The 27,957-nt window shown below is 39.3% G+C and overlaps 1 protein-coding gene across 3 annotated transcripts; it reads left to right on the top strand.

The window, feature by feature from the left end:
- Positions 1-820: 820 nt before the first annotated feature.
- On the top strand, positions 821-27,957 carry rhoh (ras homolog family member H). Of its 3 annotated transcripts, none has more exons than XM_069924882.1 (3): positions 821-1,077; positions 25,101-25,221; positions 25,625-27,957. In XM_069924882.1, exon 3 carries the CDS (start codon positions 25,757-25,759, stop codon positions 26,321-26,323), a length of 567 nt encoding a protein of 188 aa, XP_069780983.1. In that variant the 5' UTR covers positions 821-1,077; positions 25,101-25,221; positions 25,625-25,756; the 3' UTR covers positions 26,324-27,957. The 3 variants fall into 3 exon arrangements, with proteins under 3 accessions (XP_069780983.1, XP_069780984.1, XP_069780985.1); XM_069924883.1 differs by lacking the exon at positions 821-1,077 and adding an exon at positions 1,160-1,242; XM_069924884.1 differs by lacking the exon at positions 821-1,077 and adding an exon at positions 23,119-23,632.

Below are 27,957 nucleotides of genomic sequence, written 5' to 3'. Positions count from 1 at the left end.
GCTAGAATATGAAGACGGCAACATTAGTATTGAGACTTTGCCCGCTTAATAGAGGTAATACATTTGAGAATCAAACCTTCTGAATGAATGCATTGATCCATTCACACTAGCGATTCGGCACTACAAAACCAAGTTACTATGAATGTATGACTGGAGAGAAAGCCTTGTTGGTTTCCAGACTCCGAGAACAGTGGGGGCTGTCATTCATACCAGTCAATTGGACATGTCGTGAACACGGGTATGTGTGCATTAAATCCTTCCTGGAAGTCATGATGAGTTGGAGAGAGTTGACAGTCCAATTAACTATTCTGGCATGATTCTTGGATGTCATTATGGCTTCTTCTCTCCAACTCAAATCTGTAATGGAAGTTTGCAGCTTAATGGCAATATTTTTGTGTTCTCCTGACTTGAACCTTGACGGTTTTGTGTTTTTTCCGCCCTCCATTGATGCATTTTGGTATATTTCTCAATTTAAGGCTGCTTTATGATGAATTAAAAAAAAACCCTTTATTGTAAATGACAGGAGCCAGGATGTGAGCCATGTATGAGGCATTAGGCTGGTTGGAGTGGCCGGCGAGACTGTACTAATGTATCTCTTTGAGGCGCGGCTCATCCCGCTGTCATGCCATATCATTTTCACCAATACATTCCCGCGATGTTTCAGGTCCCAAGTCAATTTTTTGGACCCGACTTGCTGAGTTTGTGTGTGTGGGTGTGTGGGGGGGGGGGGGGGGGGGGGGGGGGGGCAATTCCTGCCCGTCGTTACTTCCTCCCGAGGAAGTCTCTGACCCATTGAGTATCTTCCTCAAGACGCTGGACCACTGTCTCCCATGGAATTGTCAGCCACAGCTGAGAACTTCATGGCGCGGAATTAAGTGTTCAAATCTCAGGCGAGCCTCGGCACAAGCTTCGCCACCCAAATGCGAGGCGTTATTGACTGCAACCCCCTTCCCAGCTGTGTTGACGTTTGGCATCGCTGCGAAGAACAAACCGCAAAGAAAAAAAAAGTTTGCGACGCTGCTGCCTGGAGGCCCACGTATGCCACACAGGATGTGCTATCGAAGGAGCGTGGAGGAGGTGAGTTGGTCTCTGGTTCCGACCCTGTAACGGTGCTGGAGAGAGAGAGAGAGTGGGGGGGGGGGGGGGGGTCGTCGAGGTGGCAGCGTCCCGCGTGAAGAGGATGAGCCGCTGTGAATGAGAAGAGACCAACTGGGGCAGGACGAGGGGAGGCGGCTGTTCGGGGTAAGTCGGCGGAAAACCGGGGGAAGGAAGAGAGATTTTTCTAAAATCACCCGGTCTCCAGTTGCATGGGGTTTAAAGCGGGGAACAAGCACCTACTTGAAGGAGACACACTCTCTCATTCAAGGGTAGCGACTAAAAAAGGTGTTGCTCCTGTGAATTATTAACAGAATGAATGCCCGTGGGAACCGGATTTAACCGCGGTCGTCGGAATGTATTCGATGGCCGAATGGAGAGGGGAAAGTCGGGGCAGGAACCGTGAGGGCTCCTGCAGTCTTTAAGCCGGGGTGGGCAAGTTTAGCGTCAGGGAAATAAAATGCCCAATGGCTGTCAGGTAAGAGGAACGTGGTCACAATCTGCACTTTGGGATCATTTCAAGCCAGCGCATCAACAAGTCTAATATTAATGATTTTTATAATACACCTTATGGTTAAAGTGTGGAGCAGTGGAGCCTCAGGCTGGTTCTATCACTAAAATATCTTTACATTTTTTTAAGAGGGCTGTCAGTATGGGTAAAGTTTTTCCAACAAATGTTTTCTGCTGCGATGGCAGATTTATTAAAATTGGGCAAACTGGTATATCTGTTAAGCCCAACACCCTACATAATCATTTCCACCACCAGTGGAGCATAGACCCAGATTACCCTGACAAACCTTCCAAAATCAACGACCGCCCAGATCACCTAACCTGCTTTTCTCCCAGTGAAAGGCCACCCTGATGTGGAAATGTAAGCACTGGACCTTATTCATCTCCCAACCCAAAAACATTGCAGGGGTACTTTCACCAAAAGGTTGCAGTACTTAAAACAATGGCTCACCATTCACCTTCCAAAGCAGGATTGGCCTGCTTTAATTTAAACACACAGCGAGGTAACAGGCCATTTTGGCCCATGAGGATGTACAGGGGATGTAGGTTAATGGCGCAGCACGGACTCGTGGGCTGAAATGGTCTACTGCTGTGCTGTATGCTTAAATTAAAAATTGAAAGGTTGGCCACCCTGGGAAGGAATGCACAATCAATGCTTGTTTTACCAGCAATGACTGCATCCTAAAAAAATAATAAAAATAGCAATCTTATTTTGTAGGATAAGGCAACATGTTTGCCTTGATCTACTTGTTTGAATTTTCATGTATTAAGGTGAATTAAATGCCTGATCGCTCTTCAGCATGAAGTAGGTTTGTGCAAGTAAGGCCTTGTTGTGCTTTGAGGAACTACACTTTATTGAAGAGTAAATGCATGTACAGAAATATATTTTCAGCATAATGAACAATATGTGATCATTCTCATCTTTGTAAACTTGCTCTTAGTAAAATTACTTTTAACAATTTATTGTTGAAAGTACTTTTAAAGAATATTGATAAGTTAGCTTGAATTCAATGAGCCCAAGAAATTAAGAACTGGAATGAGGAATTACATATTTATTTATTAAAACAAAACTATTATTTTACTGAATCGGTCAAATAATTTGTTTCACTCAAAGATCGTGCTTTGAAGAAGGAGTTGGGTGATTTACAGAAGTTTGATATTTTTGTCATGTTGTTAGGTGAATGTGTAATGGAGGAGGTTTGTTGTGTACAATATTCCATTGCCGCTGCAGATGTGTAACCATGTGGGTGGCTTGCAATGCTCAGTTGTCTATCATTAACAAAAAGGAAAATAAAATTGTGGCTGCATTGATACAAGACAGTAAATTCATTTTCTTTGTGATTAAAGGCGATGAAGGAGACATCTGTTAGAAAAGCTATCTTGTTAGAGCTTCCAGCTGTGTTTAAAGTGTATTAAATTTCTACAGTTTACATCCATTATTTTAGGCTGAAGTAAATTGAATTGCTTCAGATCTGGAGTATAATAAATTAATTGTTTGCAAAAATTACTTTCCATTGCTGGCTTAATTAGACTAATAACAACAGTATAATTTGGTCTAATGTGGGATAGCAAATGTAAAGTTCTGAATTGTTTTGTGCAGTGGTATTTGAAAAGCTTCATGACTATCTCAACCCCATTTTACACTTAAAACCATAGAATATTACAGCACAGAAGACAGGCCTTTTGGCCCTTCTGTGCTGAACTATTATTCTGCCGAGTCCCGCTGACTTGCACCCAGTCCATAGCTCTCCACACACCCTTCATCCATGTACCTGTCCAAATTTTTCTGAAATGTGAAATTTGAGCCTTTATTCATCTCTTCAGCTTAATGGAATGATGTGATTAAATTGAACCTCAATATTTTTTGCTCAGACATTTGTTTCAGGCTGGTTGTTTAACTTTTAAAATACATTAGAATATAAATTTGTTTTAACATCAACTATCTGTTGGTATTTGATTTGAACAAATCTGAATATAACCATATAACAATTACAGTAAAGAAAAAGGCCATCTCGGCCCCTCTAGTCCGTACTGATCTAAGTGATCTCCTCTAGTCCCACTTACCTGCACTTTGCCCATCACCCTCCAATCCCCTCTCACCCATATAGCTATCCAACTTTTCCTTAATTGACAAAATTGACTTTGCTGTGACCACCTCTTCCGGAAGGTCATGCCACACAGCCACCCCTCTCTGAGGGAAGAAGTTCCTTCTTGTGTTACTTCTAAACTTTTGCCTCTTAACTCGTGACTTCTTGTTTGAATCTCACCTACCCTCAAGGGAAAGAACCTATTCACATCTACTCTCTCTATCCCTCACATAATTTTAAATACCTTTATTAAATCCCCCTCAATCTTCTACGCTCCAATGAATAAAGACCTATTCTACTCGATCTTTCTTTATAATTTAAATTCTAAAATCCAGGCAACATTTTAGTAAATCTTCTCTGTAGCCTCTCTACTTTATTGATATCCCTCCTATAATTTGGTGACCGGAAGTGTACACCGTAGTCTAAATTTGGCCTCACCACTGTCTTGAGTAGTCTGAACATCATTTCCCAACTCCTATATTCTATGCTTTGATTTGTAAAGACCAGCCTACCAAAAGCTTTCTTCGCCACTCTATCCACATGAGATTCCACCTTCAAAGAATGATGAACCATTATTCCTAGATCTCTCTGTTCCTCTGCATTCTTTAATGCCCTCCCCTTCACTGTTTTGATTATTCTTCCCAGAATGAAGCACTTTACACTTTTCAGCATTAAACTCCATCTGCCATCTTTCAGCCCACTCTTCTAAGCATTTCAAATCCCTCTGCAATCGCTGAAAACCTTCTTCACTATCCACAATTCCACCTATCTTTGTATCATCTGCATATCTACTAATCCAGTTTACCACTCCATCATCCAAATCATTAATGTAAATGACTAATATCAAGGGACCCAATACTGAGCCCTGAGGCACACCGCTTGTTACCGACCTCCATCCTGACAGTTATTCACCATGATTCTCTGGCATCTACCTTCTAGCCACTGTTGAACCCATTTGACTATCTCAAAATTAAAACTGAACCTTCCTTACCAACCTCCCACGTGGAACCTGATCAAAATCTTACTGAAATCCATATAGACAACATCTACTGTTCTACCCTCATCAACATTCCTAGTTACCTCCTCAAAAAATTCAACAGGATTTGTCAAACCTGACCTTCCACGCACAAAGCCACGTAGAGCATTCCTGATCAGACCCTGTCTCTCTAGATACTTGTATATACTTTCCATTAGCTTATCGGTCACTGACGTCATACTTACAGGCCTATAACTGCTAGGCTTACTCTTCGAACATTTTTTATACAAAGGAACCACATGTGCGATACTCCACTCCTCCGGCATTATGTCCCTCTCTAATGACTTCTGTAAAATCACTGTCAGAGCCTCTGCTATTACTTCCCTCAAGGTTCTCGAGAAAATCCCATCGAGGCCTGGAGACTTTTCTTTCTAGTGTTGCCACTGAAATTACTGAATAGAATAGAATAGAATAAACAGTCCATGTTTTCCTTGGTCTAGCTACCATGGCTTCTGATCTTCCTCACCGTAATGTGCCATGGACCTCTCCAACAACTCCTTCTCCTGTGAAGGAGTATTGATACTACATTGTTCATTTCAAGGTAATGACCTTGGGTTAGAATTAGTGATTAATTTGTTAATCATATAATTTGAGATTCTAATAATCTCTGATTAAAAATGTATTTTGTCCTATCAACCTTAACAGATAAGCACCTTCGACTCTTCAAGATACATATAAAAACTTCCATAAAGTCTTTCACAAAACTGCATTTTTCATAATCAAAATCATGAATTAAATATCATTCTCACAACTCCTCAAGACCAATTGAGATTAATTAGAACAGATAGTGATATATGGTTTTATTAGTTGATAATGATACCTAATTCACATATTGAAATAGAGATGTGTTACGAGCCCAGAGGACCCATAAACCCAGCAGCAATAGATACTCACCAAAAAAATGGTTACTTAAACAAAAGTTGCTTTTAATTATCTTTAAACATGAAAACAGAATTACACTCTAACTTATCACTATTGATTTAACTAACTTAACTTAACCTCTTTTTAATTCTATGCGCACGTGCATGTAATATGTGTGTAATTTCAGAAAAGATCTTGGGTTCACAGTCCAATATCAATCTTCATTCCTCCAAGTTCACTGGTTGCAGGCAATTCTTATACTGTGCACAGAATTTAACATTTATAAAGTTCACCAGGCTTTGGTGCTTGAAAGGTAAATGGTTTCTGCTCAGGAAGGTTCTTGTTGGTTTTCAGAGGGAGATTTGTTATTCCTTGACATCCACAACTGATTCCTTTTTAATCAGCCATTCCAGTGTTTGCCGAAGAAACTTGCCACCTCAGGGTTCTCCAAATGATAATCTTTCTTTCAAGTCACCACAGAGTTTCTTTTTGTTTCCCTTATTCCAAGTGAAACACTAGACAGCCAGTCCTCTCCTCTTGCATGAACCATAAGGGGTTTGACTAGGCTGAATTAAGAACTCACAACTGGTCTTCCAAATGGGGCTTTCCACAAGCTTGCCAGCTTGCCCTGTTCCAGTTCCAGTTCCAGCTGCTGTAACACTGTAGAACTGATATCTCTCTCTCTTTGAGAGAAAGCCTGTTTGACTCTCTCTGCTTGCAAAACCATATTACCCTCTGAGAACAGCTCCAGACAAACATGGCTCTGAAAAGTTCTTTCATCTGTTGCCTTAGTGAAGTTTCTTTGGCACTCTCCAAAGCTCTTGCAAAAGCTGTGGAGCCAATATGTCTACCATTATCAGAGCTCGAGTATTTCAAATATGATCTGTTTTAAAGTGTTTGCATGCAACCTACTCTAACAAACCTTTCCGAATATATCTCCCAAAAACATATCTATATACTCTGTCACAGATGCAAATGAAACCCTATAAATTAAATGGGGTTTATTGTCACCATACTCAACTGCTCCAATGCTCTTCTAGTTGCTTGCTCTCAGGGAGCTTGGGTTCTTCCAAAACTTTGCTAAATGTTGCTTACTATATACCTTAATACTATTTCACTTTTCCTTGATTCATAGAGTGATACTACATGAAACCAGGCCCTATGGCCCAACCAGAGCATCTCTTTTGCATTAATCAATCTCTAATCCCATTTTATTCTCCCCACATTCCCATCAAATTACTTAGATTCTACCAGTCACTCACACTATGAAAAATTTATAGCAGTCATTTAATCTTTCAGCCCACACATTTTTGGTATGTAGAACATGGTCTTGGGGAAATTGATGGGATTGAAGGTAGATAAATCCCAAGGGCCTGATAATCTACATCCTAGGGAACTTAAGGAAGTGGCCATTCAGATAGCAGATGCTTTAAGAATTATTTTCCAGAACTCGATAGACTCAGGATCAGTACCCATGGATTGGAGGGTAGCTAATGTTACCCCACTATTTAAAAAGGGGGGTAGAGAAAAAGTGGGGAATTATAGGCCGGTGAGCCTTACATCAGTAGTGGGCAAAATGAAGGAATCCATTATTAAGGATGTAATAGCGGAGCATATGACTAGCAGAGAAGGGATCGGACAGAGTCAACATGGATTTACAAAAGGTAAATCGTGCTTGACAAATCTATTGGAATTCTTTGAGATGGTGACAGGTAAAATAGATGGGGGAGAGTCAGTAGATGTGGTGTACCTGGACTTCCAAAAGGCCTTCGCTAAGGTCCCGCATAAACGACTGGCTTACAAAATCAAGGCTCATGGGATTGGGGAAAAGTATTGATGTCGATTGAGAACTGGCTGGCAGGTAGAAGACAGAGAGTTGGGATAAATGGCTCGTTTTCTGAGTGGCAGGCAGTGACCAGTGGGGTGCCACAGGGATCTGTACTGGGACCCCAGCTGTTGACAATTTACATTAATGATCGGGATGAGAGGATTGGATGTAATATCTCCAAATTTGCAGATGACACTAAGCTAGGAGGGGTTGTGTGCATGGAAGAGGGGGTCAGGAAGCTCCAGTGTGATTTGGATAAATTGAGGGACTGGGCAGATACATGGCAAATGCACTACAATGTGGATAAATGTGAAGTTATCCACTTTGGTAATACAAACCGGAGGGCAGATTACTATTTGAATGGCAATAGATTAAGAGATGGGGAAGTGCAGAGAGACCTAGGGGTACTTGTACACCAGTCTCTGAAGGTGAGCATGCAGGTACAGCAGGCGATTAAAAAGGCAAATGGTATGTTGGCCTTCATATCAAGAAGGTTTGAGTAGAGGAACAAGGATACCTTACTGCAGCTGTTCAGGGCCTTGGTGAGACCACACCTGGAGTATTGTGTGCAGTTTTGGTCACCTTATTTAAGGAAGGATGTTCTTGCAATGGAGGGAGTGCAGAGGTGATTCACCAGGCTGATACCTGGAATGGCAGGAATGACTTATAAGGAAAGATTGCGCAAATTGGGATTGTACTCGCTGGAGTTTAGAAGATTGAGAGGGGATCTCATAGAGACATATAAAATTCTGGCAGGACTGGACAGAATGGATGCAGATGGGATGTTTCCAATGATGGGAAAATCCAGAACTCGGGGCCATGGTTTGAGGATAATAGACAAACCATTTAGGACCGAGATGAGGAGGAATTTCTTTACCCAGAGGGTGGTGAATATGTGGAATTCATTGCCACAGAGGGCAGTAGAGGCAGGTTCATTAAATATATTTAAGAGGGAATTGGATATATTTCTTCAGTATAAGGGTATTAAAGGTTACGGAGAGAAGGTGGAGACGGGGTACTGAACTTTAAGATCAGCCATGATCTCGTTGAATGGCGGAGCAGGCTCGAAGGGTCGAATGACCTACTCCTGCTCCTATCTTCTATGTTTCTATGACAAAACTCACTAGGAGCACATACAAACTCCTCAGACAGTGATGGTGGTCAGGATCAAATCCATATACTGTGAGCTGTGAGGCAGTGTGTCTACTAGGTACACCCGTGACCATCTAACCTATTTTTGTATGAGGTGAGGTAGGCCTATAAATCAACACTTTATAGAGTTGAGCTCGTCAATTTTATCCACTTTGCTGCTAACTTTCAACCTGACCTCAAATTCATGGTTCATTTCTGGCAACACATTTCTTTTCTCAATCCCTCGGGAGACAAACTCTCTGCAGATATTTTCTACAAACCCACAGTTACCTCAACTACACCTCTTCACACCCTGTCCCCATAAGACTCTATTTTTCTCAATTCCTCTGTTTCCGGCACATCTATTCCTAGGTTTCAGTTTTCCATTGCAGAACATTTGAAGTTTCCATCTTAAAAAAAAAACATGGCTTCCTCTCTACTGCCATAAACTCCCCTCCCCCTTTCCTCTCCATGTTGAGAGCTATCCTCTTCCTTTATCACTTCTCAGATTTTTTCCCTTCTGCTTTCTCACCCATATCTACTATTGCCGTTGGCCTGTGCTTCGCCCCTTGCCCCTTCTTCCCTTCTCCCCTACCTTTTGGCTCAGGTGCCTTCCTGCATTCTCCTTGTACCTTGATGAAGGGCTCAAGCCCAGAATGTTGGATATGTACCTTTGCTTTTTCTGGTCGCTGTGGGACCTGGATAGTTTCTTCAGCACTTATGTGGAAAGCTTGTGAAGTGTTGATATATAGGGGTTATCTTCTACAAAAATACATTGGATGCATGTAGCAGAGCTACTCCATCACAACTTACAGTACTGTGTCTGTGGAGTTTGCATATTCTTCATTGAATATATTATCTATTCTGAGCTTGTCTCAAATGGATGGTATCACATAATAAATAGCTATTACATTACTCAATTCTCTCTCAGGTGTCTGTCTTCCTATAATCTTTCAGTCATTGTTTACTAAATCTTATTGTTTTGTATTGTGATATTATGCTTTCTTTGGTCACAAACAAATTGTGTGGGGGGGGGAAAAAAACCAACCTAGAGTTTCCTCCAGGTTCTCTGGCTTCCTTCCTTATCCCACAGATGAGATCTTTGGTAATTTAATTGGCTATTATAAGTTTTCCTAGAGTAGTTGGGTGGTTGGAGAATCAGGATAGCATTGAAGGGCATGTATGAGAAATTAGGTACCAGGAAATGAGTGACTGAAAGGACTAAATGGATTGCTGAGAAGTAACATAGATACAATATTTTTAGAAAATATAAAAACATAAAAAATAATGTTAAATCTCCAATCCAAACAACTGGATATTGCAATTTTTTTTGGATACTGTTACTTGCTCATTTTGCTGCCTGAACATAAAAAACATAGAAAATAGCCACCTTTCAAATCTTTTCTGCCATTGGGTGATACTAAACCATACCTATACTCTCTTCCCATTCCATTAATGCCTTTGTGTCTAGAAATCTATCTCCACCTTAAATATGTTCAGGAACTTGGTGTCTGTTGTCTTCAGGGCTAAAGAATTCACCACTCTCTGACTGAAGAAATTTCTCTTCATGTGATCTGCCACACATCCTATGTTTGTGGCTATATTTTTAGACGTGGAAAATGACTTCACTACATCCAGCCTTGTCAGAATTTTAAACATTTCAGTAATATTCGCATTTATCTCCTAAATTCCAGTGAATATAGGCCTGGTTGACACATAACACTCTTGTCACCTCAGGAATGTGTCTAGAGTCAAGCAGGTTTACTCCACTCAAGCTATGTAAAGTATATCCTTGGGTGAGTTTACCAAAACTGCACACTATCAGGGTAACACCATGGTGCAGCTATAGAGCATCTGCCTTACATTTCCAGAGACCAGGGTTCAACCCTGACTTCCGGTGCTCGCTGTTTGCACATTCTCACTGTGACTGTGGGTTTCCTCCAGATGCTTTGGTTTCCTCCCACAAGCCAAAGACAAGCAGATTGGTAGGTTATTTGACCAATACAAATTGCCCTAGTGTGTTGGTAAGTGACAGAATCTCAGGAGCATTTGAGAGAATGTGGAGTGGACAAAAATAGGATTGATATAAATGAGTGCTTGTTGATTGCTGCAAACACGGTGGTCAAATGACAATTTCCACAGTGCACGACTCTGACAGTACTTTAGGTGAGGTATTATCAAAATCCTGCATCTCTCTGAGAAGACATCCTGCACTTAAGGCATCTTGCAGTGAAGGCCAGTATATCAGTTATATTCTTAATTATATTCTTAATTGCTTTAAGGACACCCAGATCCTGGGTGATATGGTTGGTGCAGCAGTTAACGCAATGCCTTTAAAGCACCAGCGATTGGAACTGGGGTTTGAAACCTGAATTGTCTCCTTCCAATATTTTTGAGTTTTTTTTTAAATATATAAAAGGTAAAACATATATTAACAAATAGTTGTTACACAACTTATGAAGAGACAAAAACTATCAATGTTTTTAAAGCAAAAACTATACCCCTCCCTTGTGAAGTTATGATTAAACATAAATATTCCATTGATATATGAAAGAAAGGACAACCAAACCATAAAATGGGATCCAATAATCTTATAAATTCTGAAAATAATCAAGGAAAGGTCCCCATAATTTTAAAATGTTAAATTTCATTACATTTAGTAGAGCATCAATTTTTTTTTCCAGAGGCAAGCATGCCATCACATCAGATAACCACTGAGTATGTATTGGAGGGATAGCATCCTTCCATCTCACTAATATAGCTCTCTGGCAATAAGAAGAGCAAAGGCAACTGCATGGCATTGTAGCCCAGACAAAGTTAAATCGGCTGACTTACTTCAAATAGGATTGGGAGCCAAATTAACATTAAGAACTAAAGAAGATACTTTCTCAATAACTGGAAAGCAAGGAACATGATCAAAACATATGAAATAATGTACCTTCTTCAGTTTTGTATCTATCACACTTTGACGAGAAATTTGAATCAAATTTAGCCAATTGAACTTTTGAAAAGTAAGCTTGATTTAAATTGCAATAATGAATGCCAGGTGCAAAAAGAAGATAAATTAACCAATTTCAAAATAGAATCCCATGTAGCATCAGAAAATTGTTGTTGAAAATCTTCTTCCCATCGTTTCTTAGTCTTGTTCAGGGAATCACCACTAGATATCAATAATAGCTCCTGGAGAACTGATATCCACCTTTTGTTATTTGGAAACCCATGTGTCTGTAAGGAGTTTGTACATTTTCCCCGGGGTCTCCGGTTTTCTCCCACTGTTCAAAATAGACTTGGGGTGTATGTTAATTGGGTGCAAATTGACCGGCATGGACAAAATGGCCTGTTACCTTGCTGTATGTCTAAAATTTAAAAAAAAAAATCCCTTTATACGTCACCATTTCCCAATTAAATAATGTTTTCTGCTTTTCTTTCCAAAGTAGGCAATTTTTACTTTTGTGCATCACACTTCATCAAGCACTTATACGCCCATTCACTCAGTGCTTCTATCATTGTGTCCTCCTCACAATTCATAATCCCACCTTTTCATCTGGGCAAATTTAGATTCATACACTTCAGTCCTTCATCAAAATTGTTTATCATCTTTCATGCTGACAGTGCCACTCTGTTTTCTATCAATCAATTTTCAACCCGTGCCATTAAACAACTGTAGCCCAATATGCTTTCATTTTGTTCAGTAATTTTTTTGTGAGACTTCAATAACAATCTTTTACTGCTTTTTTTTTATCCTTTTAATTCCATACTATGATTAATTTTCCTACCAAGTTCATATTCTCCTTCACCCTCTAGCATTTCAGACAGTGTCCTGAAACCTTAACTTTCTTTCCTTGTATTTCCAGCATTTTTCATTTTGTTTCAGTTTCCAGTGTCTGAAATTTTTGAAATTCATGGTTACTGCAGACTGTAAAATACCTTTATCTAAAAACTAGCTTACCTTTAATAAATTAATGTTGACTCTGCTTGACTTAACCAAAGCATTTCTCAATTTAAATTAAGAGTTTCCTAATAATATGACAATCACTTTAAATAATCTCGTAGAATTTTATTTCAATACTAAAGCAGTGGCTGATTATTTTATGGACAGAATGGTGCAGGTCAGGGGGCTGGATAAGAATTGTAAAAATATTACATTGTGGTTTATATCACTTTTATTAGGATACTCTATTATTTTTTAGCTATATTGCATGTACCGAAAGAATATTCCCACGTTTTTTCACAAGGTTCACGTGTGATTTGGCAGAGTGTCTATTAAATAGTGAGATTTTTTAAAATGGCACAACTAATTGAGAACATATAGCAGAAGTTGCATTAGTTGTATTTTACAATGTTTATATAAATTCATATTAATATATTATTTGTCAGAAAAGAAGTCCTTTCAGTGTTTTTTTTACTTCCTCAATTAGAATTTTCCTTTTGGTAGAAGTTGAATAGAAGGATAAAGCTGATAAAAGTGTTCCTAAGAGCATGTGCTCGGAAACAAGTAAGAATAATATGGGATTTCCTCCCTCTCCCAGCACTTCATTGTGAAACCCAATAGTACTCATGTTTGCATTTACTTCATAGTTCATCATATGTTCAAATTCATTCATTAGCTTTAATTTTGTAACTAGAATTCAATTATGTTTTTATTATGATTCTTAGAATTAATTGCATAAATACTTGTGGCATCATCATAACTGGACTTTGCTACTGTTACCAAATAGTCTCCAAGTTACTAGGCTAGTGAATTTCTAGGAACCCTAAATCCAAGGGATAAATACATATTCTGAAGAACTGGAAATACTTTATTTATTATCCTGTATCAATTCAGATTTATTTTCCATTTTTTCACATATTGAAGTAATTAATCTAAATTGGTACATACAAATGAAAAACATAGATGTAAAAAATGGAAAGGCATTAAAACAGACAATGAGGGATACACTCTTGCCCGCTCGCGCTCTCTTGCCCGCTCGCGCTTCTCTCTCTCTCTCTCGCGCACACGCTCTCTTTTTCTCTCTCTCGCGCGCACTCTCTCGCGCGCACTCTCTCGCGCGCACTCTCTCGCGCGCACTCTCTCGCGCGCACTCTCTCGCTCTTTCTCCCGCACGCGCTCTCGCTCTTTTTCTCTCTCTCTTTCTCTCTCTCAATGATATTTTGTATTGACTTTGATGATATCATGATGCAATCAGACTGGCCACTCTCAGTTGAACTCCTGTAAAATGTTGTTAAGATGGGGGCCTCGTCCTCATTATCAATGATGGTGTGGATCCGAGATGGATTCTCCGTTACATGCACACCAAGGGACTTGGTGCTCTCCACTCTCTCCACCTACATGGTACATGTGTTATTACAGACATGAAAATTATATTTTTGCTTTTAATGATACTTAAAATTATTAACTCAAGCCATTAATAATAGAATAAAGCAAGGTTATTACTGAGCTAAACTGTTAGCAACTTTTAGTAAGATAATTCTCATAAAAAGTCAGGGCTCAGCCCAGCTTCATATACATCTTTTTCTCTGAACAAAGAATTATTAAAATAACTGCATGTTGAAAAAAATAGATATTTTTATTTTTTAATTTAGTTTGGCCCATGAATCTGTGCTGCCCATTTATACTTTTGTGAACAATCAACTTACCAATCCTGTGCATCTTTGGAATGTGAGTGGTAACGAGCACATGGAAGAACTCCTGCAGACATGAGGAGAACACACAAATTTCTTGCAGACAGGTCACTGGTGCTGCAGTAGGATTGCTCTAACCTTTGATTCCTATTTTTCTCTTCAATTTCAGAAATATATCAAGTAATTCTTTCCAAAGCATGTGAGCATGAAGTTATAAAAGTTGAGAACAAATTTATGGTGAACCATTGAGTGAACCAATTAAAACGAAAGGAGTTTGTACCTTCTCCCCATGTCCTACATGAGTTTCCTCCAGTTTCTATTCTCCCTCCAATATATACGGGGTTGGAGGATAATTTGAGTGTAATTGGACGGAATTGGCTTCTGCTTCGCTGTAAATCATTAAAATAAGAAATTTCATACCATCAGTGCAATTATTGGCCACGTCACATACATGTTGGAGTGTAAAATGAAGATACAACTCAAAGAGCTGGGATGTGGATTTTGAGAGGGCTTTGGAAAAAGGAATTGGCATTGCATACTGCTTGAGGATAACTTGTTGGATATCCAGGACACTAATTAATTTTTGAAAATGTTTTTTTTTATTTTTGATTGCCTGTTTGATTTTTGTTTTGAGGTAGATGTCTGTTACTCATGCATGTGTGGATTTATTTCCTGGTATAAAGAATAACTTTAAGCTTGATTATGAAATGTATTTTGTCCATCATTCTTGGGCTAATAGTCCAGTCAAAAAGGAATTTCTAGCCTGCTTCCATATTCCATCTTTGGGTCTGCTGCTGCAGGTCTTGTTTCCCCAAGTACACATACAAGTACTGTTTAAAGGTTATGAGAGGTTCTGAATCTACTACTATTTCAGACAGTGCTAACCAGATGGGAAACTGCAAATGCTGAAATCTGGAGCAAACAAAAAAGACCAATCTTCTGAAGGAACTCACCAGGTATAGCAGTATCAATAGGAGGAAAAGGATGGTTTGCATTTCAGGTTAGAACCCTTCATCAAGGATTGATGACAATCTTGATGAAGGGTTCAGGCCCGTAATGCGGATTATTCTTTTTCTCCCATTAATGCTGTTTGACTTGCTGAGTTCCTCCAGCAGATTTTTTTTGTGAGTTCCAGATCTCAGTTTGAATTTAAAAAAAAATCTCATTCATAATCCTTCTACAAACAGCTTTTAATCAGAAAAGCACAGAATGATCATGGCACAAAAAGGGGCAATTTGGGCAGTGGGCCAACTCCATGTAAAAGCACTCCATGAGTTCCCTACCCTCTCCATAGCTCTGCAAGTTCTTTTCTTTATAATGCTAACCAGCTTTCTTTTGAACTCTACAATTGAATCTGCCTTCAAATCTACTTCTAGCAGTAAAAAGCAAACCCCAACCAATTGCTCTCTTGATTCTGATGTGTGGTGGGTATCCTATGCTCTAGCCATAGCTAGAGGAGTGTTTTATAATGATTGATTATGATCTTTAAAATCTCTACTTCCATTTATAAATTCTAGAATCTCAAAACTTTTAAAAATGTTTCCAATCTGTTGTACCTGTTTTAAGAATTGTCCTATTACCTCTTATTTTTCCTACCCAAATGTAAACATTCATCATTGTCAACATTAAATGCCATTCCCTAGCTTTCTCATTGTTAGCTATACCTCTAAGTTTTGTGTTATTTGCAAGTTTAGAAATTATGTCCTCACCCCCGAGTTCAAGTCTTTCATAAAGAAAGTCCACTGTTCACTATCCTTTGGTCTGAAAAACAACATTTTACCACTATTCATTTTCTGTTACTTGAGCTATTCGCTGTCCATGCAGCCAGAGGCTCCTTTCTTTCTGCTCTATCATATATCTTGATTAAAAAGCCTACTTCATGGCACATTTTCAAATGTTTTTTTGAAAGTTCATATTGACCTTATCAGCTACATTTCTTTTGTCTCTCTTTGATTTTAATTTAAAAAAAAGTAACAAATCCACCATGGATTATTTGCCAGTTCTCTATTGTTTATAGAACTTTCCCCACCACTAAATGATATTTATTTCATGCATTTATCCAAGCATTGTAGTCATTTGTAGGTTGTACAAACACTGAGTTTAATTGTTTAACAATTTGATTCAAACACTCCAGGATATCAGTTCTTTTTCCAATTCAGGATGTCTAATGTTTAGTCTTGTTTAAAGAGGAGAAATATACCAGTAACCTGCATTGAATTCGTCCATCGTTATTGAATGAAGATCTACCGGGACCAATGCCTGAAGAGGGTGCACAAAATCAGTGAACCGGAGCGGACTCGAAAGGCCAACATGGCCTGTTTCCGCTCCGTAAATGGTTATATGGTTATATTGTTTAATAATTCAACAGTTCAGTTCAAATGTCATTATCCACAGTCGAAAACACGAATGGACCTGTCAACTCAGAGAGAGGAAATGCAACCATCCATCCTTGTGCTACCAATCCGCTTCTCCCAAACCATTACACGCCAGGCTCCTGCGAGAGCCCAATCCTCCAAATGTCAGTTCGAGAACTAAGTGGTGTAATCCACCACAACATTCTATTTTGAACAATAGTGGAACATTATGCAATTTTCTAAATTTTAGGCACCACTCCTGAATCCATAGATATTTGAAATATTATGTCCAGAGTTTGTGCAATTTCCTTGCATGGTTTACTTAGCAACCCCAGTCTAATGGAAGAAGCAATTCAGAGATGAACCAGGTAAATTTGAGATCAGGTGGAAGTTGGACGCGAAGTGGATGAAGTTGACAAGCTCATCGCGGGTCCATGAGGAAGTCACAGTCTTCTGCCTATCTGCATCAGATAATTTAACCACTTTAAATACAGTCAGCCTTTCTAGTCTCTCCAGGTTAATAATTTTGGCTCAACAAGAACTTTAACTATACCTTACTTTGCTGAGACTCCAACAGCATATTCTTCCTTGATAAAGATTGGTATGAAATATGTGTTCAGTACCTTGCTATGGCCTCTATGTGCATGATTATTGACTGCAGAAGTTTCTCCACAACTGATATTAAACTAATTGGCATGTAGTTTTCAAGTGTATCCATCTCCCCCTTTTTAAATGTGGTTGTAACATTTGTGATTTTAGAGTTCTCTGATAACAGTGCCACATTCGAATATGTTTGGAAGACAATGGCCGAAGACTCCAGAATTTCCAACTTTCAGTGATTGAAAAATGCATCCTATCCATGCAGCTTTTTTTTAACCTTGAGGACTACTGCTCTTTATTTTAAACATATCCTTTATGATATCAATCTCCTAGTTTACAGCTACATTAACAATATATAGTCTCCTCCAGTGTAGATGGTTTGCAGGGCACTCACTTGGTGCCTCAGCTATTTCATTATTTCCACATAAAAATCTTCTCTTGGTTTCTTATAGACATACACTTGCTGTTATTTTGCTTTACATCTTTAGATTAATCTTTTTGACCTCTTTTGTCCTTGTTACATTCATCCTGCAGGGAGTACATTATTGCCTTGAGCAATAGATCTATTGTTCAGGGACGAACCTTCATATTCTTTGCTCTTCACTCCAATGCACGCCTCAGACACAGAAGCTGAAAACCGATGGAACACCATATAACCATTTACGGAGCGGAAACAGGCCATGTTGGCCTTTCGAGTCCGCACCGGTTCAGGTATTCAAGTATCAGGGTAGTAGTTGAAAATGTCATTGATTGTCTAAAGATGAGATTCCATTGCCTGCATTAGACTGGGGGCACACAGCAATACCTGTCAAACAAATGGGGAGACTTGCACAAGAATTGGAGGGGGGGGTGGGGGTCACTTAAGGCTGTAGGCACTGTCTATGGAGAGAAAAGATCAGTCAACATTTTGACTGGAATGCTTTTCAAGATTAAAGTATGAAGGTGAAATGGGCAAATATAAAAAGGAAAGGGGCAGGAGTGGACCCCATAAGTGATAGGATACTGGGCTAATGTGGACTAATGAAGATGGAAGAGGTGAAGAGTCAAGTAGAGGAGGAGTCTACAGATGGGGGAAGGGCTGTTTTGAGAGAAAATTGAGAAAGAGAGCAGGTGAAGGGCAGATGGAAACAGCAGAACCAGATGAGGTTGGGGGTGGGTTACGTAAATTTGGAAAATTTAACGTGCACGCTGATGAATTTTAGGTTTCTGATGTGCAGTATGATTTCTCAGTTGTGGAGACTTCCTCATTGCTGTGTTCTGCATAATCTTACACATGTAAGGCTGCATGCTAGTGCCAAAGGAAGAGTGGCAAAGGCACCTGGAAACCAATGGCCACGAAATGGGGCCTGAAAAACAGCAGGAGCAAGAGAGCAGTGGCAAAGGGAAGAATGGCAAGGTATTCCTGCTCAACATTCTCTGCTACATCGCTGAACTGCACTGAGGTGAAAGCATTGTCAGGATAGATAGAAGGGGAATTGTTGATGGAGGGACATGTTTTCTAAGAAGCCTGAAAAATCATTATCCCTAATGCATGTCAGTGACCGTCTTCACCATTAATTAGCTCAGATGGGGCAGGAGCATTTCTTGCAGGTTCACCAGGCTGATTTTTTTTTAAATAGTTTGCTACAACATCAACTCCTGAAGACTGGCACATCACTGAAATCAGACAATCGTCAGCCCAAGACTCATTTTTCTGGTGAATTGCTATACCGTAAAGATATATGGATTGTGAGGTTTCATTCTGTGACTTGTGACACTTCATAATGGGCTGTACCCTCATGCACAAGGTCTTTGGCATTTATTTAATTGGCATTTATTTAATTGGGCACGATGGTTTTGGTGGATGGGAAGGGTATTGCCCTCTTCCCTGAAAACTTCATTCTCCTTCATGGCAACTATTGCATGTTGCTTTGGTGTGGCTGTATGGCTGCAAAGGAAATGTGCTTCTCAGTGCGTTTAATTGAGTGGTGTACTGATGCAAGTTTGGTTTCAGTAACTGTTCCTTGATATAAACCAGCTAAGTCTTCTTCACTGGATCTTGGCCAATTTAGGTTTTTTTGTGTCTGGAGTGGGGAGGCCTGTTTTAGCACAACTATTCAGGGACCAAAAGTGCAACTTGTTTTCTTGGCGATCAGTCCGATTGTTTTTTTTTGTTCTCCTCCACTTCAGAAGAGCTGGTGAATATGTATCATTGCCCTGGAAGCTACCAAATAATTCAACCATGGATGAATTGAATTGTACTGGGATAGAGTGGAACTCTTTGCATATATCCAAGCAAGTCACCCTATCCTTTGGTGGTTCAGGTAGTGCAAAATAAAACAAAAGGTGTTATAGAAAATACGTTCAGTTGAAAAAGTATAAGGGGTCCTTTCAATAGGACCTTGAATGGTGCATATTTTCAAAGTCGTGTGGAGGTTAGTTTGCGAATTGGCATAAGCAGTCCTCACTTCTATGCTAATTTTTAATAATTACACCTCTGCATTTTCTCAGTACTAACATTCATGTTACTCTCACCTGTCAAATCATTGAGGATGCCAAATAATATTCTGTCATAAGTACAAAGACCATAAATTCCATTCACAGCCTTGGCATCCTTGAGTTCAATTTCCCATTATATATCAACTTCACTACCAAAACTGCCTACTTTGTCCACCCCTAAGTCCACCTTCCAACTGGAAGCAAGAACATTAGTAGCAATGAAGTTGTTTCTAGGTAGAATTTGAAGGGGATGGAGGGGATCAAGTGCAAGCAGCAGATTTTTTGATTTGGACAACCTGTCGGAACAAATACATGGGCCAAAGAGCATGTTCCTGTACTATATGTTTCCATGTTCTCTGATACATTTTGATTGCTGATGGCCACAATGCACAATCAAGATAATTCTCTCATGACTGACCAAGCATTTATTTTTCTTCAAATTTTGAGACATCCAAAACACTCCTGACCTTTCAATGAGGTCATTGGTTAATGTGAAATGCAAAATTTTCTATACCTTGTACTGTTTTTGTGCCTTAGTCTCTAGAATTCTTTCCTTAAACATCTTCATTCTTCTTTGAGATATTCCCTCAAGCTTCATGGCACTTCCTAAAAATCTAGTAAATGTAGCTTAGTGACATTGTATTTGCTCACGTTCATGTTCCTGTTTTGCTGGGGGATAAGTAACAAGACTCTTGTGTTACAGCTATCCATATTACTGATATTCACTCTTGTGGAATTTATAAATTACTTCCCACAAAAATCTAACATAAGGAATGAAATGCTCACTCAACAAATTTTATGTAGGGTAAACATTAAATGAAAAAATACAAAAGAACATTTTAAAATCTTTTTTTCTGTTCCTTTCTTGACCCATACATAGTTACTGTTTTTTAAAATTGTGGTAATATTTTTTTTGAATAGTAACTCTCCCCCCCCCCCCCACCTAAGAGTTTCTATGTTATTTACCTTCAAGATGTCTGAAACTGGGCCAACAAATTTAAGTGTGAATTGTAAACCCAAATGACCACTTATTTATTGCAGTACACAAAAGTGCTGGAGAAACTGAGCAAGTCACCCTGCATTCATTAAAAAATAAAAGGTAGTCAACATCTTGGGCCTAAGCCCTTCTTCAGGCAGAAGCTGGAGTAAAAAGGTAGGAGGAAAAGGGAAGGAACACAGGCTACAGGTAAAAGGTGGATGCAGGTGGGAGAATAGAGAAACTGAGGAATCATAGGGTAGAGAGCAGAGATAGCTGTCTGATGGGAGATGGAAGGGGGGGGAACTGGAGGAAGGGAGACAGGGCTAAGGTAAACATTGAGACTGGGGAGGGTTTTGGAGAAACATTAGCTGCTTTCAGGTGCTCGGATGCAGATAATGCACTGGCAGATGCGGCTGGGGGAAGTGCAGCTGGGACGTTCAGGTGGCCGTGGAGAAGATGCCTTTCTGTCACCTGAACGTGCCGGCTGAAGGAGAGCTGCATCCGAGTGAACATGACTCCTGTGGACTGTCTGTGTCCTGTGAGCATATTTAGGAAACTCGCTTCTGTACCTAGAGAGAAACATTTCACTGAGACCGCTTTAGAAAACATACACGAATACATTTGTAGAAAGCAAAGGATGCCGAAAGAGATTTAAAAAAAAGAAAATACAAACTTTGTTTGAAGTGCTGGCTGGTGCCGTGGGTGGGAAAATTGTGACGGTGGGGGGGGGGGGGGTGGTCTGCTAATGAATTGCAAGCCTCTGTATTGCGTATATCAGAGTACTTCTGTTAGTGTGGTAATGGATGGATGGCCATCACTAACGTAAGTAAATCAAATTACATTGTTGAGAGTTAATTTCTTGACTGTTTTCCCAATTGCGTTGAAATGTCTTGTATGTGTGTGCACCATTCGTAGACTCCAGGTTTCTGTAGTTACTGCTGTGTTCGCGTTCAGGTGCAACGGGGGATACTCCAAGCTGGAGAATATACGTACCCGAGGAGGGTAAGGAAAATGCTCCTCGGGGTTGGGTTCTCCACTTTAGGTGGCCACCCGACAGCTGCATTGGGGTAGAATAGTCAGCTTTACAGTTGGGTATTCTGGCCACCTGAAAGTGGCTATTGATTGAAACATGAAAGTGTGCAAACACTGTGGTTGTAGTCAAAACACAAATGATGGAGGAACTCAGCCAGCTTTGGTGCGTTCATAGGAGATAAAGATACATTACCAATGTTTAGAGCTTGAACCCTTCCTCAAGTATGTGTGAGGAAATGCAGTCTGAATTAAAGGCTGAGGGAAGAATGGGAAGGGGAGTGGGACAGACAACAGAAAAAAGGGGTTAATTTAATATGATAAGAAGGTGAGAATTGATTTTAGCTCTCAGAAAGGAGATAGAAGGAAAAAGGAAAAGAGAGCTAGAGAAAAGGAGACAGAAGATGGGGGTGGGGGACGATATTTGATACCATGTGCTTAGGAAATGCTGGTACACGATACAAAGTGTTCCTCAAATTTGTAGATTGCCTAGTTATAACATTACCTTACACCTTTAAGTATACACTTTAAACACATATTAAAGGTATGAAGGCTGGAAATTGAGCATTTTCAGAGCATTGCCAAACTCAGCTGCTGGCCACTTAAGAGATTTGCTTTGGAACAGACATTCTCTTGGTAATTGTCACCCCCCACGCCTCACCCCCCCCCCACGCCCCACCCCCAATAGTGAACCAGCAATTCTTCTTTGCTGTGAAGTGAAAAACATCATGTCATTTCCAATAACAAAATGGGGTGCATGAGCTTGAGCAAGTTGTCTTGATAAAGAATTTGACTGGAAAGGTCGACCACTTTTTTTTTTGCCACTGATGCTGCTTGACCCATTGAGTTCCTCCAGCAGAGTATGTTTAGTTGTTGTTGGAGCAGTCTGTACAATTGTTCCAGAATCGGACATTCAAGATGTAGGTTAACAATTTTAAAAGAAACTTAACTTGTCTCTGCAAAGTCTGATTTTGCTTCATTTAAGGTGAATTAATTGTAGATGTGATGATTACTGTCTCTGCAAAGTCTGATTTTGCTTCATTTAAGGTGAATTAATTGTAGATGTGATGATTACTGTCTCTGCAAAGTCTGATTTTGCTTCATTTAAGGTAAATTAATTGTAGATATGATGATTACTGTCACGTAGAAAGGTTATTTTTTTCAAAAAGATGGCATTACAAACATGACACATACCTTACATCAATCAAATTTAAATAATAGTGGGTTACTGTTTCCTTGCAATATTTATTTGAGTAAAACAGCTACAAAATTAGGCATGCAGCTCTGCTTGGCCTTATAAATTGTAAGTAGAGTTAAAGGTTAATCAAATATAGTCGTGGTCTGTGTGTAGATTGTGTGTCATTTAATGCAAAGTATTTAGGTGGTACTTTCTGAGTAAGCCTTCAATTTAAAATTAAATTTTTTTTTACATTTAGACAAACAGTACTGTAACAGGCCATTTCGACCCGCGAGTCCATGCTGCCCAATTTACATCCACTTAACCTACAACCCCCCACCCCCACCCCGATACCTTTTTGAATGGTGGAAGGAAACCGGAGCCCCCGGGGAAATCCCAGACAGACACTGGGAGAATGTACAAACTGTGTGGGATTCGAATCATGGTCCCGATCGCTGGCGCTGTAAAGGCGTTGCCACCCCCCTTCTCCACTTTCGTGGCTGAAGAATAGATGATAACGTGTGCCTGAAAATTAGAATCCATTTTTCAGAACCCAGAATGAGATTTGAATGCTTCACTTATGTTTCCAAACACAGCTGCTGGCCACTCAGCAGAACTGTTTTCTGATGCACAGGGCAAGCCACAAGTTCACAGAAAATGTATCCTTTTTCAACAAACCTGATGATAGATTCAAGTAGCTTTTATTTTCCTCGTTGATGTCCATTTGGATAACTTTTCAAACCATGGCATAATCTGAATGAAGATTGGTTCCTGCCTTGGCCACGGCTTGTGCTGAAACTGCTGGAAGTGGCTCAGTGTCCTATGGATACAAGACCTCTTGTGAGGTAATTCTTTGGTTGTTGTGGAGTGCACATCCTATTTCTGTTTGGTCAGATTTGACTTTAACTAGAAGATTCTTGTGCCACACTATGTGAAAATTAGAGTAGGCAGGATTTATTTTGGTGTACATGCTCTGACAAATGCTTCACCTTTCACTTGCTCACTGGCTCATGTAGATTGAGATTGTGACTGCTTCTGATCATGCAGCCTGATTACTCAGTGTTTTCCAGTGTAAGAAACATGACTGAGATGCATTTTAATTGTACTATTTCCATAATTGCTTTTTCCCATTGAAGAGCATGCCTCACAGCAGACAAAAGCAATATGACATTATTTTTATCACATGACAATAAATTGAATCTTGAAATTAGGATACCTCTTTTTTTTAAAAAAAAACCTCAATTTAATTTGCTATCAAAGGAGAAACAAGAACTGCCGAGGGTAGAATCTTGAGCCAGAGGGATTCCGTGATCAGGCAGCATACATGGTGAGAAATTAATAAAAATCCAACTGTTTGGGTTGGGACCCTTTTTGAGACTGGGGTAAAAAGAGGAGACATTGAGCGTAAATGGGGATGAGCAGGAAGAGCTCAGGAGAGGCCAGAAGTAATAAACTACAGAACAAATGAAAATTGGAGAGGTAGAAAGACAAGAGTCCTCTGGTGGTGGGGAAGGTAGGGTGTTAAAATACAAGTACAGGAGCACGTAAAAGAGAAATGAAAGCAGTGGGAATGGATAGTGGTGAGGGAAGATTCAATATTCATGCAGTTGGGTTGTTAGCTACCTAGGTGGAATATAATGCATTGTTCTTCTGGTTTATGTGTTGCCTCACCCTAGCAATGGATGAGCAAGGAGCAGACAAGTCTGTGTGGGAATTCTATTTTTGGTAGGAAGTGCCAGAAAATACTTATCCTTAATCATCATGGTGCACCATTTTTTAGAGAATGCCAACAAAAGATCTAGTCAGGCAAACTACGCCATAAGATTAGAATTTGTAGAGCTTTTGCCTGAGGAAAGGCACAAAGAATCTGTCGTCCTGACTAACAGGTGCCACCCTCTGTACTTCCTTCTTTCAGACGTGCCTCGGAGGCTTTATTTTAGGTGAATAATTGCAATGCGCCATAAGATTAGAATTTGTAGAGCTTTTGCCTGAGGAAAGGCACAAAGAATCTGACTAACAGGTGCCACCCTCTGTACTTCCTTCTTTCAGACGTGCCTCGGAGGCTTTATTTTAGGTGAATAATTGCAATGCGTTTGAAACTATTTCTAGTGGAAAAAGGTCTTTACCCAAGATTTTACTCCCTCTGCCAATTTTCCAGAAATCAATTGAAGATTCTGCTAGTAAACTCATTTTTCTGTGAAAAGCAAACACTTCAAAATGGAGCAATACAACCCATATAGAGAAGGAAATGTGTAAATTTGCTTCCCTAGAATTTGCTACGTCAGTATAATATTCTGGCCTGTCTGTTACCAGGAAAGAAGAACAACGTATATATAGAAGGGACAAGTTGGAGAACTAAATTGTGTTAACAGAAGAAGATGCCATGTGGTCACAAACTCTGTAGTGGAGATTCACGTGGAATTGTTTGCAAGAGGTAAGTGCTGAAGAAATTAGACTTATGCATGTTATCTAGAACTTAACAAAATCATTGTTTATTTATCTGTAAAACCTCTTGAATGGCAGTATAAAGCATAGGGGAAGTTTTCTTCTGTGGAGTATGTCTAGTGAAATTTAAAGTGTCCTTTATTAACTGTTGTTAACTTTTTCATGTCACAAACTTCACTGATTTGTATTTGCCATCTAAATGTTATTTGTGTTAAATTGTTTATTGATCTTTTTCCATTGAATGTGAAAATTCTATCTTCTTTCTCCTGCACTCTTCAGGTATTTAATGTTCAACCTTTGTGTCAGTCATTTGGTCCAATGGCAAAAGGTGTGAAATTTTAATATGAGTACAATATATCAGAACATTTTATCACTGTTTTTTTCTTCCACAGGTGAAAGAAAAATTAATTCTTCTGTATGAATATTATCATTAATCGCGGAATTGAAAACATTTGAAGAGTTGATAGTGTCATTGTGAAGACTTGTGCAGCACTGTATGTGATCTGCTTCACATTGGAGACACAATGACCTCCATAAAATGCGTTCTTGTGGGTGATGTGAAGGTGGGAAAAACATCACTACTGGTGAGATTTACTTCAGAGACTTATCCAGATCTGTACAAGCCCACAGTTTACGATAACACTGGAGTAGATGTGTTTATGGATGGAACTCAGATCAGCCTGGGACTCTGGGACACTTCAGGAAATGATTCATTTCAAGGAATTCGCCCTCTTTCTTACCAACAGGCTGATGTGGTGTTAATTTGCTATTCTGTAGCAAACCCTTTATCATTCTTGAGTGTTAGAAATAAATGGGTACCAGAAGTCAGAAATTTTTTACCAAAGACTCCAATATTGGTGGTTGGCACACAAATAGATCAACGAGATGTGGGTACTTTTCGCACCATCACATCTGTTGATGGTAAGAGGCTGGCAAGAGAGGTCAGAGCACAACATTACATGGAGTGTTCTGCAGTTACTAATAGAGGTGTGCAAGAAGTGTTTGAATGCGGAGTGAGGACTGCTGTTAGATATATAAAGAAGCAAAACAGGAAGAAGATCATCGACCTCAATAACTGCACAATAGCCTGACTTCAGTTTGACTGGAACAGTAATGCAAATCATTTGACTGTCCAATCTTCCAACAATTGTCAAAGAAGCTGGCATCTAAATGCATTCAAGATGATCATGGAATCTGGACCTTTTAAAACCTTGTCCTCTTGTGCTGTAGATCTTTATCAATGTGGCTCTGATTACTTTCTACTGGAAAAATTAATTCCACTAGGAACGCTAACAATGTCTGAGAGCAACCAATTTCAGATTTGACTTTTAGTATGTCACAGTATGGAAAGTTAGCAATCTTGTTCTATGTATAAATTACATTTAATTTGAACTGCACTTAGCATCATGCCGGATACCAAAAGGACAAAAGTAGTGTATTGATTAGTTAATTGCCAGTGATCAGATTGGACCTTTTGATCTGAGGGCTTGAAGCTCACATTCCGCCATGGCATGGCAATTTCGATTCAGGTAAAAATATGGAAATAACGGTAACTATGAAAATACTGGATTGCCATAAAAAATGCTTTTGGTTCACTAATGCCTATCAGGGAAGGAAGTCTGCTATTCAGATCCATCAACATAGTTGCCTCATTTCAAGCATAAGGGATGGACAATACATTTCAGAATTCAGTGACATTGTGAATAAATACCTACACAAAGCCATTTTACACAAAATTATACTTTGCTTTTTCTGTAGGTGCAACAATGCCAAACTACCGATTAACTACACATTTTTGTTTATTGTAATATTTAATGATGTTATTATTTTCTACTTGTTTCACTGATATTTGAAAAATATACACAATTGTTGGTTTAACATATACTTTTCTAATGATTATCAGTTTACAGAATGTGCTTAAATAAATTAATTCATTTGAGCAAACAGATTGCTCCACTGTTTTCCATGTCAGTAAGTTGAATTTAGTGAGGCATCCGAACCAAGATGAAATTCTATAATGAGTTAGTTTCCTTTAGATGCTGGATTAGAGGGGGGGGGGGGGGGGAGGGGGGTGCAAATAAGCCTGGAATTTAATTATTGATCATTTAGGTATGACCCATGCTAGAAAGTGCATCTATATGGTTTTTGGAGTAAGATAAGTGTCCAGTGTTGTAGTCATGTCTTACAATGCAAACTATTTTACCAACATTTCTTTTAAAATAGTTTTGATGGGCATCAGGGGTGAGGAAAAAGATCTGGTTAAAAGGTGAAAGCATCAGTTATATTTGTAATAGAAGTTGGGTTACAGTGGATGCCATCATAAGGGTCTGTTCAAAACGTGTAAATTAAATGTTAATACATGGGAGTTAAATTTGCATATACCCATTAGTAAACAACTCTGGGAATTCATCTTTCCAAAATAGAATAAGCTTTATATGTGTTGGATGGTAAATTAACTTTTAGGCAAATAAATGTTAGACATTTCACATGACGGAAAACAATTGGGGAGTATATGATCTATGGCTAAAGCTGAAGGGAATCTAATGAGTTGGCTCTTGATCACTTCGAAATCAAGAATAGAAAGCTGACTGCAATTGCATGGGAGCAACAACAAAATATATTTAAACAGAGCTTTTTAATTTGTGTATGCTTTTGCAGAGATATTTTGTCAATGGACATTGATTTTGATAAAAAAAATTTTTATTAAAATACAAACATGATCAAA

This window comes from Narcine bancroftii, chromosome 3 (genome assembly GCF_036971445.1).
Source record: "Narcine bancroftii isolate sNarBan1 chromosome 3, sNarBan1.hap1, whole genome shotgun sequence".
In the NCBI taxonomy this organism is placed as follows: domain Eukaryota; kingdom Metazoa; phylum Chordata; class Chondrichthyes; order Torpediniformes; family Narcinidae; genus Narcine; species Narcine bancroftii.
The sequence above is the reverse complement of the archived record's forward strand: the minus strand, read 5'-3'. Positions and strand labels throughout refer to the sequence as shown.

Bases quoted from the DNA above. Each gene is read 5' to 3' on its own strand.
- rhoh (XM_069924882.1), top strand. From the start codon at position 25,757: ATGACCTCCATAAAATGCGTTCTTGTGGGTGATGTGAAGGTGGGAAAA.